General features: G+C 33.4%; 1 protein-coding gene across 17 annotated transcripts in view; it reads left to right on the forward strand.

Annotated features, from left to right (window-relative positions):
* The window catches only part of LOC136839275 (popeye domain-containing protein 3-like), a 465,954-nt gene that overhangs the window by 416,585 nt on the left and 36,020 nt on the right, over positions 1 to 13,349 (forward strand). For 7 of the 17 annotated variants that reach the window (XM_067105086.1, XM_067105088.1, XM_067105079.1 and 4 more), the window contains one exon: positions 11,649 to 11,790. The exons of 2 other annotated variants lie outside the window; for them this stretch is intronic. In XM_067105086.1, coding sequence (XP_066961187.1) covers positions 11,649 to 11,790 — 142 coding nt within the window. Of the gene's footprint in view, positions 1 to 5,356; positions 5,430 to 9,188; positions 9,246 to 11,648; positions 11,791 to 13,349 lie in introns of all 17 variants that reach the window. 8 more of the 17 variants (XR_010853282.1, XR_010853283.1, XR_010853281.1 and 5 more) reach the window with 2 other exon arrangements.

A 13,349-nucleotide genomic window follows, 5' to 3' on the forward strand; every position in this document is an offset into this window, starting at 1 on the left:
AAATATGGGCAAAAATATTGACATCTGACAAAATATCAGTACTGCACACTGTCATTACCTTGGTTATTGTGCCATATCATAGTTAAGAGTTCTTTGACCGAGATTTCATATATGATTTTACATCTTGATTTAAAATTACTGAATGCTATTAGTAGTCTGACATTGGTCATTTTTTTATTTTGGTGAAGTACTAAACATGATATGTTTCCTCTCATGCTGTTAAACTTGTAAACTACACCATTATCATTTATTTTACACATTACTACCATAATAGTGCTTGCATTATAGGCTATATTAATTGTTATGGCTATTAGTATGTAAGTATGCTTAGCATCCCTTTCTTTCAGTTATGTTTTGCTTAATTAAGAAGATTATTTGGGCCTCTGTTTATGGTAGCTGGATCATCTCAAGTGCCACATTTCATTTCCTCACAGACGATGGTGACCTTGTAACCAAAGTCCTCAGACCTGCTGTGCAAAGTGCCATGTCATCTTGCTTTGTAAATGTTTTAATTTTTTGGTTGTTCAGCATTCACTCTAGATATTGAAATTTATTCTAAAATTTTGTCTGTACATTCTGTTACATTTTTCATTCTGTTTCTTTTATTGACACATTAATTTAGTTTTTCCTGTTCTAATTGTTGCTTCGTTAAATAGTTGGCAAAGGAATTTAGCATTTTGTATTGATTACCCCTTTTTGTATATGCTATCTATAAGTCAAGATTTTATCAAATCTTTTGCTGAATTTATCAAATCTTTTGCTGAATTGAACACCATCTTGAACCCATTTGATGCTTCACATTACTTTTCAACCATTTTGAATATTAGGAGAATTAGACATCCTTTTGTCAGTTCAGTGTTTATATCAGAGCATTCAGTCCTGCTTTTTCCAGTCTGGTTTTTATATGCAGACTTCTTAGTAAGACATTTTTTGGGGTACCAAGTTATTACATTATACTTTGTAAGGAGGGTTCATGAATACTGTCAAAGGCCCTTTTGAAGTGTTAAAGATCTGCTACAATTTTGTTATACTTAAGTCTCAGTATTTTTCCAATAGTTTTCTGATCCATAGTTCATTTTCTACTTTTGATACCACATTGGGAATATCCTGGTACTTTTTCTTTACATGCTTTTAGTTTGTTGCACATTGGTTAATATCTTTAGTCAAGTTTAAGAGTAATGATGTTGCTCAGCTGAAAGCTTGCCAGGGTTTGATAATGATACTTTAGGACTTGATTGAGTTGGTTATATCTTGTTGTTACTGATATTTATTACATCTAGCATCTTCTATGGACTCTGTGCCATTTATACAGGCTAGATGTTGTATTTTGATGCCACTTCTCAGTTCAGCAGTAGACGTAGTTTGTTATCCAGTGCATGTTTTGTTAATTGTAAAACCCCTGGGCTCCTCTACATTTTCATGCACTTCCTTCAGTGGTGCTTAGGAATTGACTTATGAAGTTCCTCTTCCTTCAGAACCTCACAAGAGTGCTTTTTTGTGTTCTCCGAACTGACAATTCATTCGTTATTTTATGGTCTTGCTTCTTGCTTGGTGCCAGTTCCGTACCTTAGTACAGTAATCCCTAGGTACTGTATTGCTATGTTCCCTAACTCTCCTATCAATTGTTTTCCCAATCTTGTCTTAATATTCTACTCCCTTTGCAAAACTAATTAGAATTTCCTAATCCTTTAATGTCTTTTTATATTTTCCTTGACTCTCATCACAATCTTAACTTTGTTTTTTTGTATATAAAATATAAGATCTTTTTATGTCCACAGTTTACTGTCTGGAGGCATCAAGTAATATGCCTATCTATCTGTCAGTTTGCTCAGCCCTGTAAAGCTTTCTGAGGTCAAGGTCTAAAGGCACTTTAGTGTCAATACCAGTGAAGGTAAAGACTAAACTTTAATGTGACTTCTATGGGTGAAGGGGATTCAACTTTTTATGTGATGGATTGATCACAGGTGAAGTACGAGTTTAATCCACAAGATCAGGACTTCAGATTGGCAGAGATAGTCCGCTAATGAAGTGGATGATTTTGCATAGTGACTTCAATGTCTTGGGCTTACATACAGGTCATGTACAATTTTCAATTATGAGTGTATGATCTCTTGGGTTCTTTGTTCTACCATCTTGTGAATTCCATATTTCCTTGTGGATCATTTATCTTGGACATATACTGTAATCCTTCATATAACCATGTTATACATGTTTGCAAATTGTCAGTCTTGGGTTTCCATTACATTGCGTATGTAAGCAATGCATTCCTGTTGCTAGGCCATATACATCAACTTCTTTTTTATTTTTGCATTCACATCACCTTTTATGATTAATATCATTCTAGAGTTATAATGCTTGGGTATTTTGTTTACTGTCAGATATTTTCGCAAACTATTTGTCTTTATTTTAATTATCTTAAGTTAAGGATTGTTGCTATAATTGATCATTTCAACCATTTGCTTCATTCTCTGATATAAGCCACCCTTTCATTTTGTATTGAAAGAGACAACCACTTCCCATCATCTGTACATATACTGCTACAGAATAGTGAAAATTTATCAGATATGCATGTAGTATTTGGTTTTCTAACCAGCTGATTTGCTACAGTGCTTCGTATCAAATTAATATAAATAATTCTTTTATCAGTGTTCATGCATAACCTGACTTACAAGGACTAAAATCATTCCACAAGAAACCAGTTTTAGAGGATTCTATTGGTACAATAGATTCCCCATAAGATGAACATTAGGTCTGTCTTTATAGCTGTGAGTGACGTACAAGGTAGGGCCTGTAGCCCAGTACTCAGTCCTTCTCTTTTATCAAGCTTATGACTAGCATGAATGGATAGATTTTTATTACAGGTTTTAGGTGCAAAAATATCTGAAACCCATCTGTGAAAATTCAAATTAGTATTATAACCAGTGATGGTTTATATTTTTGGCAGCCATCCTAATATTGCACCTGAGTAAAGTCTCACCATAAGTAATCTGTGGTTTTAGTAGCAAAATTGCAATTTACCACAGAAAATTATAGTAGCATTTTTTAGTTAATTTTAGTGTGTTTTTGTAAATCTTAGTTCGCTTCATCACAAATCCATTCTTTACCATAGCATTCTGTGTTTTACACACAGGGTGATTAGGTGACTAAGGCAAGTAAAGTGCATGTGCCTCTTGCTCCATAGGTCTGTGTTGTTTATCTTAGTTACTCTATCTGCTATCTGCATCTTTTTAACTGATCAACAGCTCCCAGAGATTCTCAGACCTTTGGAACTGTTCAGGATAGCAGTATCATATTCATTTTCATTTTTTAGTTTTTCATCTCATTCTTCTCACATTTTTTGTTAGTGCTGCTGATAAAATTAATTACACTGATGGGTTTTTTGTTAGTGCTGATGAAAATTACACTGATAAATTTTCCAGTAAACCTCAGCTTAGTTTTTTGTATAGCACTGGCAGTTTATTTCTCTGGTCCTGAGGTAATTTTGAAGACACTAAGTTCTTTTTGCTGTTATTCACAAGGGCTGAGTATTTCAGTTTCTTTTATTATATTTATTGATTCGGTAACAATTTTGTAATGAATTTCCTTTCATAAATGCAACCGTTTCCATCTAGCAGAGGTATTCTGATCAGTTTTTGTAACTAACACCATATTTGGTTTTTATATGGTATTTTTTTCTGATACTTATTTATGTTTTTAACTAATTCCTTGTGTGTTCAACAGTAAGCTCTTTAATTTTTTCACTTAGACTGTTTGTATCAGAAGTTCATGACCTTCGTCTTTCTTCCCTTATGTGCATCCGCATATAGTTTAATTGGTCAATTGCAGATGCAGTATGCCTATAAGACTTAAATGATTTGGTGTTTCTTTTAAGATTCAGGTACCTTTATCATCATTTTAGTCCATTACAGCTTTTTCTTGATCCACTCTTTCAGTAGCAGCCTGACAAGTTCAGATTAAGAGTGCCTCAAAGCAATGAGAAGAGAGGTCTCATGGTACTTGTCAATAGTGCCATGGCACCTGTATTCAAGAAATAAAGACATCTTCAGCTTCCTTTCACCATTAATATTTCTGCTCTCAGATGCTTAAATTCAGGGGGTCATCAAATCTGATTTTTAGTACTGTACACACATAGTATGATCAAGTTAATTTAAGGAGGTGCTGAGGGAAAGTTAATTTAAAGAGGTGCTGAGGGACTGTAGGAACAAGTACTAACCTACCAGAGCCACCTGGTCTACGTATTTTTTCCTTCTACAATTTCTACAGTTGGACTGACATGTCTGGGATTTGTGCATGACTCACAAATAGGATATGTTGAAGTAATGGTTTTGTATTGGAAGAGTGCACATAATTATTTAAAATGTGTATTTTTGTGGCCATTTTAAATCTTGAATAATTTTGGCTACTTCATTCTGCATCATTAAGACAGGCAGATTTGATCTGTTTATCAATACAGGTACTGTAATATTATAGGTATCAGTATCTCTTAACATATAATACTGTACACTGTATATAGATTTTAGTGAAAAACTAATCAAGTACTAAATTTTAAATTATGTCAGTACTGTAGTCAGCTGTTGTACATATTGAGCATTACTTCAGGATTTCATGTCTGACTTTAATTATATTTATAATATTTTCATTAATAGTACTTGTAACTTATTTACTTATCAAAAAGAATGCTAATTTTAGTTTTAAGAATGTTTATTTTTCTATATTTTTAAGACAGCCTGTTTGTGTTTTTTTTTTTATATATAAACTATGGTACAGGTGATGAATATATGCTTAATTATGTGTATGGCTCATGTAAATCAGTTTTTAGATTATTCTGGATGAATTTTTGGAGTGGCCCTAGGATTTTATGGTTAAGTTATAGTCTGTTGACATGATTTTAGATCTGTAGATATATCATTGCTGGACGTTGATCTGTTTGTGATTGTTTCTTATTTTGCACTGGCTTTCCATTAATTTCCAGTGATTTACACTTTTGAAGTAACAAATCTGTAACTAGGAATAGGCATGCCATGATAACCCTAAGTGGCTTTGACACAGAGCTTAAGTGCTGTACTGAACACCTAAAATCAGGGATTGAGTTATAATGCCTCCAGTTACAACTTGTTACAGTTTTCTTCTTTATATATTCCTTTTACCCATTGAATAAGTACGAGCTTTTGTCTGTTGCAAAGAATGGTTTGTAAATCAGACCATTTCAACTTGAGATCCAGATAAATGAGAGACTTTAAACTGTGTCCTGGCTTCAGTTCTCTATCTGCAAAAATGCAACACAAATCACCAAACTTCACCATAGTGTCCTATGCATTATTTATATATGGTATTATTAGTTTCCTTTTCTTTTCAGGGAGATGAAGTTCTGGAATCACTTTCCTTGCCTTTACCTTCTTCCTCTCATTTCATTCAATCTTCTTTATCTGGTAAATATGAACTAAAAAGCTGCCCTCAGCCTCATCTTGTAGGAATCCTGTATCTTGTAACTGTAGTTAAGAAGAGGAAGATTCCTCTGAAGCTAGTAATTGCGGCCGTCATTTTTAACTTTATACTCCATTATGGCTGTTTAGAGGGCTTAATCCCTGTGTTATGTTTGCATTGATACTGAACAGTAAAGACATGTTAAGGATGTAAACTTTTAACTGATCTGTATAAAACTTATAACTGATCTGCAGTTTAGGGGAATGATTTAAAATATGTAAATTTTACCATTTTTTTTTTTTCGTTACGTACTTTACTTTTCTGTGAAACTGGAATGTGGATATGTGATGACCAGAAACCAAAATTCAGTAAACGACTTAAAAGGATAAGTAAGGGATTGAGTCATATGTCAGATAGTAAATAATCAAACTTGCATGCTACCAGGAATATTATAGAACAGTTTTTGGAGTCAAGTTAATATGATGTAATCGTAACACTTACTACTAGTCTACATAACATCTCTCAGAGTTAAAGAGGATTTTTTGGCACTTTCAGTCAGCTTCCCTGGAAAAATAATTAGGTATAGTTGACCTATCAATCAAAGTAATGTACACTGTCATTTGAGAAATACAAACCAGACTGAGGATTTTAACATCCTGGAGTGGTAGGTGATGTTTAATTTACTTCAGTCTCCAGTCTGATCCATTAAACATAGCCTATCCCTCACCTGGTTTGTGGCAATACCACCATTAGTATCCACTTTTCATAAACTTCCCAGGCTTCTGTTTTGTGAGTTGGTTAATTTGTAGTTAGAAACACTAGGTTTAACTCACAGGATGGCCATTTTGTAAGCTTATATTTTTTTTAAATGACCCCTGCAGAGAGACAGCATACTTCAGTAAAAAAAAAAATGCTAAGTCATGGCCATTCTTTCAGTGGTACTATATATTGGGAAACATGAAATCCCAGTAACATTTTTGGCAGAAATGGAAGTTGCTTGAGTAATCCTGAAAGTAGGATGGTTATCACGAGGGCAATTTGTAAGATTCTATACTTTAAACTAAACCTTCCCTTCAGTTTATTCCAGTGGGTCAAAAGAGTATCCTGCATTTTTGCTCTGCCCATTTGGTCTAGATGTCCAAATCTTTCTCCCTTGTCCCTTTAATAAACTTTTTTGTTCCTCATCTGTTCATCCTCCCATTCATGTGCCAGCCCCTGCCATTAGCATTGGGAGTTTAGTTGTAACTTTCATGTCCTTCCATACTGCTGTTCACATTTTTTAAACGATTTATTTCCATAAGAAAACATATTCATTGCAAGACACTGAACTCTTAGTCCCCTTGAGAGGGAGATTTTTAAAATAATGTATTTTTCAGCATCTGTAAGGCAACTGTCCATCTTTTCCCACAGTCTTGGTATAGACTGTACTATAGGCCTATTTAATTATGATACTGGCTATACCCTTTTCTTAGAATATTTGATCCTATATTTCTCTCTACTGCTAGAATACTCACAATTCATGCTTAAGCACTTATGCATGATGTAGAGCTGCCTCCTAAAGGTGATGATAGCACATGCAATAAATTTTATTTTTTTTTTAATTCAAAGTCTCTTGTAAAATGTACTCAGCTATAGCAAAGATTGTGAATTTTTTTTTATAAAATTGCTGTATATTTTAATTTCAATGCTAAATTATCAGTATATTGTCAAGATAACAAATAAAATGTAGTATGAATGATTAAACTTAACAAAAAACCTAAGCTATACAACAGAATGTACGTGGGTTATTTTGTTTTAGAAATATTAAAAAATGTCTTGAAAGACAGTGCTACTTATTCACATAGTTTGTGAAAATACATTTGATTCACAAAACTTACAATAATACTTTTGGACTCCTTATTGAAGCAATTCAAAGTACTTTGGTAAAACAGTACAGGATTATAACTCATGAAGCTGTCCATCCCTATAATACATTTGTTAATACAGCTTTTATCATAATTATTGATGATTCATACATTATATTTAATCATATGAATTTTTTCTTCTAATTTATTAAAATTTCCTGATCTTGTCTGAGTTTAAAAGCATTTTGCAAACCAGGGAAGATTTATTCATCATTAAAGGAATAAATTCAAGATCCATTGCATTTTACCATCCAAGTGATTTTGTATGTCTAGTAATATAGTTATCATTATCGGGCGCATGTTTATAACCCTAATAAAAATCAAGGTTATAAACATGTATCTAAGGAAACAAGGTGCTGTCTTTTATTTAACCTATTTGGATATGAAGCTGCATGATGTTGGGTCATATCCTGTGAAGTAGGTTTTAGGTAACATACTTTGAGCTTTTATGTATAGATATAGGTTTCATTTAAATTTAATCAAGCCTTTGGATTTTATCATCATATTACACTACTGTAGTCATTTTTTTATCATTGTTGCATTAATTAAGTAAAATACTGTATTCCTCATGTTACTGTACTTTGTTTTGTAGCTTGTCATTGTTAGATGAGGATAAAGGTATTAGTTTTAAGCAAGGATATTTTATCATTTAAAGCATTACAAGTTGTATGAAAATGGTTCTTGCTGTTACCAAAGAACAAATATATAAAGTAAAGAAGGGACTGCAGTTGATAGTAAACATCTGTCTTACTTTTTAATCATGCAAATGTAACATGTTATATTCCATAATTTGAACTAGTCTCTTCAGTATGTGTCTCTTGATAAAGTTATTTGAGATATTGTAGTTAATTCTTAACACAAGACGTCAGTGGAGTCACCTTTAAGCCATCTGTATAAAAGTTGTTTTATGTATTCTTTCGCAGACATGTAGTTTTATACATGAAATTTTTGTTAAATACCAGAATTTTAATGGTGAATTTTTTGTTTTTATTGCTTCATATTAGTTTTGTATGATTTAAAAAACTGTTTTATGATAATTGTATTACAAATATATGTGAAGTTTTTCTATGCTGATGATTGGTCTAATAGACTATTAATAATGATATCACCTAAAACATATTGATATTTAGTAATGAATGTTGAATTTGTTATTGAGGGCTGCTTTATAGTTCTTACACAATGTGAAAGAATAAACAAACCTGTTTTAAATGTCCTTAGTATAAGAAAGTCTTGAGCTTTGTCTTTCGATTGGAGATCACCAGTGGAAGTCAATGTCATTTTTCTTTCACAACTATGAATCTCTTGAAATAGGTACAAGGAGGTGTGGAGATAAAAAAATGTATATCAAAATGTATCTGCATGTAAAATTTTAATAAAACTCACATACACACACACACACACATGCTCATACTGTAATTATATATATACAGTATACAGTACTGTGTATATATATATACAGTATATATATATATATATATTTTTTTTATGTGTATGTTTCTGTGTGGTACATCTACAAGTATATATATTTATTCAGGCATTAGCAGAATTCTGTTACTATATTCAAATGTATATTCACTGCTCTTCAGAATTCTTTTTCATCTAATATATAATTGCTATGCTATTCTTTAATTGAATTGTTGATTTCTTTTCTAATATCTCTACCTTTTCTCCAGTACAGTAGAATGAATAGTTTAATTCCAGATATTACTTGTGACTGTATACAGATGATGATGGTGTAAGTGCTTCAGACCTAGTGTCATGAAATGTTAAGCTTAGATGTTAAAATTTCATTCTTTAGGTTTACGGTTTAGCTTTCATACTATTTTGGCAACAGTACATGTTATTGCTGTTCATTGACAGTTCCCGGAGGCCGTTGGCAGGACACCAAGCGAGGTGGAAGTGGAGGTGGACTCGGAGGCATGTAGCCTGACCAGTCCTTAGCTGATCTTCAGCAAAGACACGTTTTCTTTATCTTTGTGTCTCTCTCTCTTTCCAAACGCAGCATGAATAACTGAAGTGCTGTATATTCTCTCTCTCTCTCTCTCTCTCTCTCTCTCTCTCTCTCTCTCTCTCTCTCTCTCTCTCTCTCTCTCTCTCTCTCTCTCTCTCTCTCTCATAACTTTCACCTTATACACTTCAGCACTTTGAAGCACTGTATAGTATTATTTTTAAAGATAGCAGCAAGATCTGCCTTGAAATCCAGTATACAGTATTCCATTTCCTAAAGGTTATGCACTGATCATATTTAATTTTATAAAAGTAAAATATGATTTTAGTGGTGAAGTGTAGGTGAAAGGGAACAGGATTTTGGGTTTGGCTTTTACTAAGTAGTGCCTAATTGAAATGGAAAGTGACTAATGCTTTGGCTAACCACTAACATCAAAATATGATATAGCTGCTGATTGCTGCTACTCTACACCACTATGATGCACCAGTATGATGGTGAGAAAATATCACAGAAGAGAAAATTCTGACTTGATTACAGTGTCATCATCTACAACCACCAGATCTTAATGCAAAATTTGCTCTTTTGTGCTGCCAATAAAACTAGCTGCTTTAGGGTGGAATGTTTTGAGTACAAATGCAAATCAAGTAGCTAACCTAATGTTATGGCAATGTGCACTTCCGGGTGCATTCAAATGAAATGTTTTGTTTGTACCTTATTCTCTTTATCTTTCCCTTAATTTGCATCTCATTGATTATGCTTGGAGGCTTTTTGCAGCTGTTGCTACCACTTGAATTTCATGACAAACCTTTCATTCCTTAGTATTTTTATTACAGTACTGTACTTACACATATTGTCATCATCACAGGAGATAGTAGCCATTTCTAATACATTGTTCCTATGAAAGTGGTTAAGCAGCAGATTGAGATTTGACTTTTCTTTGTCATGCTCATCTTGCAGCCTGCTGCCATCCTGCAGATCATCAGGACTTTACAGCAGGTCGGCAGCTGTGTCGCTTAAGTGGAGTTGTTCTGTTTTCTCTCTGTCTGTGACAAGGGAGAGATATAATGACCCACTCTTATGTCCTCACATTTTTTTTTTTACTCCACACCAGTCCTAAATACACAGTTGTTGTTACAGTATTACTATAATGCCTTCCCTGTCAAAAAGAATATATATACTCTGCAGGAATCTGCTGTTTGTAAGCCCATTCACCTTTAGTTATCTACCATTTAGGCACGTGGACTCACCATGTACCCTGATTTGGTGTGAGTTTTGGAAATGCAAAACCAAAGTTAATGTAGATAAGCAAGTGTTTGTTATCAATACCCTATTGATTTTTTGTCACATTCATTCAGTAAGCTTAGGCTGTTTTGAGCATTTTTAGTGATTCTTGTATTGAATATGATACTAGTCTTTATTAGTTTACAACCATATGTGTTTTTGGATATTTGGGTTGTTTGAAAATTTATTTTTTTAAAATGCTTTGTTACTGGTTAATGATGAAACAGTCAAGTATTAAGAACAATATACAGTAGTAGTATTTCTTTTGCCTGGTTGATATTGTGTTATTAATTTGTACAATGTCAATTTTTCTTTGTTAGATATTTATGTAATAGTTATTCTTATGATGTAAAAGATTAGTTTACAGTTTTTAAAATTTGTTAATACAGATATTGATTAATGCTAGCAGTCACCATTAGCCAGGATATAAACTAGAAAGAGTTTGCAGCCTCAGTGTGCACTTGTTCATGTGTGTGTGTGTGTGTGTGTGTGTGTGTGTGTGTTTTGTGTGTGTTTGAAGCTGCCTGAGATGCCATTTAGAATGGTAATGTACAGTTAATTGCCCATGGCAACTTAATACCTTGCCTTTTCCCAATCTTTCCTATCCTCCTCCTCCTCTTCCTATACTATACTTGCTCCTCTTTAGTAGTGTTTGCTATGTATGACCTCTAATTGTAGCTCATTGATTTATTGCACCATGTTTGGTTCCTTGAGTGTTATTTAGTTTACCTGTATTTTGTGTTATGGATGTGCGATAATTTTTTTGTTTTCCTGAAAAAAAATCGTGCATTTTGAGTATTGAATATCCCACACAACCACAACATTTAGATCCAACTGGTAGATGTTTGGTCACACTTAGTAATATTGTAGTAACCTACTTTCTGTAATTAGTAATCATTGAATATACAAAACAGGATGGTTGAAACATCATCCATATTAAATATATTTCCTCTTTTTCACACTGATAATTATGATAATATTAAACTGAAATACTTAATAATAAGATATGAGATCACTGGGCCTGACCCCCACCCATCCAGTATCCCTCCTAAGACATCCATGTGACCTGACCTAACCTTATTGGTCCTCAGGTCAACGAGAGTCTGTCAGGGATGAGCAATGGCCACTGTGTAGCCAACCTTGCCGATGACAGCGAGACAAAGCCGTTGCTGGTCGTCAAGAAAGGGGAAGAATCAGGGAGCATAACCGCCATAATCAACCGACAGTTGCAGGGTAGGGACTACTATTACTTCCTCTATTTCTGCTATACTTCTGTTACTACCCTACAACTATACTACGATCACTACAAGCACCACCATCATTATTACATGAATACCATCAGTATCTCTTTCCTCATCTCAGTTTTTTCTGTTTCATGTTCCATCTGATTCTCTTCTGCTTGCTTTTGCTACCTTTCCTTTAGTTAGTCAGTGGCCTCACTTCATATAGGGCACACCTGTTCCCATCTCTTTCTCTCAGTAAATTTTCTGTTGATGAAGAAGAGAAGGCATGTTGATATTCTGAATTAAGTTTTCAAGATTATCACAAAAACCCATTTATTGGAGTCACAAGGGAGTACATAGAGTAGAATAATGTTAATTAGTAGCAGCTGTTGTAATTAATAGCTTTGCTAAAACAGCATAAATGATGGGTTATAGTTTAAAGTTGCTAGAGCATGTCCATCCAGATATACTTTATCTTAAACATAGATGCAAAACAGTAAATTTATGAGATTACCCATTTGGGTTGTAGTTGCTTAAGCAGTCTTGTCATTCTTTTATGAAATCTAATAACCCTCATTGAAGTAATGTTTTGTCATTGGCAAGAAGAGATTCTAACAAGAAATCAGATACATGTACAGTGAATTTTACTCCAAATTAGTTTTGGACATGCATGCCATATAGGAGCTTAACTCACATTCAAAGATCCAAAGTGTATATCTATTAGAATATGAAAGTTAATGCGAGTTGTAAAGTTTTCAAGTTGGAAGTTTTTAAGGAGAGCCCAGCGTTCAATGATCCCATTAGAAAAACTGCCCCATGTAGATTTCAGTGTACTGTACATATGGAGTCTTAATATTACAGAGGACAATACAATAATTTTAGAAATTATTATTACTGTATAGTTATTGCAACCAGTTTCATTGTATGTTTTTTGTATTGCTTTTATGTGCTCATACTGCAAAGGTTAAGATGTCAAAATATACATGAGCTGTGATCATTATACAACATATGATACCAGTACTGCACTTAACGAACTGTTTCCTTCCTTTTCTTATTTACTGACATTGTTCTTCAACTAAAGTGTGACCATGTTTATTTCTATATTCAGAAAATGTAGGAAAAACTGATACATTATATGAAGAAAATTCACTTGCCTAAAATTATTGTACACTTTCCTCAGTTGCAGATTTGTTTTATTTGTACAAAACCTTGTCTTAATATGTTCTGTATGTTTTGTTTCCTGTTTTCAGTTGTGTTTCTTTTTAGTTATTTATGTGCACCATCAACTCCTTAGTGATTTGTTATGTGTTTTATGCACTTGAAGCTTTATCTGTTAGACTACAGCTAACTTGGAGTTCATACCAGCTTGTGCTTGGAGAAGTTCCTTTCATGTTTTACAGTGTAGATAAGCTTTACGTGGCTTTGCTAGCTTGATTTCCTAAAAAAAATTTTATACAATTATATAATTTTATATTACCTTTCAGATTAAATAAAAGGGGCTTTCCAGGTAAATTATCCATAAGCGAAGGCATTTCTTTTTGATGGGCTATTTTCACAGATTTTAAGTTT

Source organism: Macrobrachium rosenbergii, chromosome 6, assembly GCF_040412425.1.
Source record: "Macrobrachium rosenbergii isolate ZJJX-2024 chromosome 6, ASM4041242v1, whole genome shotgun sequence".
Taxonomy (NCBI): Eukaryota; Metazoa; Arthropoda; class Malacostraca; order Decapoda; family Palaemonidae; genus Macrobrachium; species Macrobrachium rosenbergii.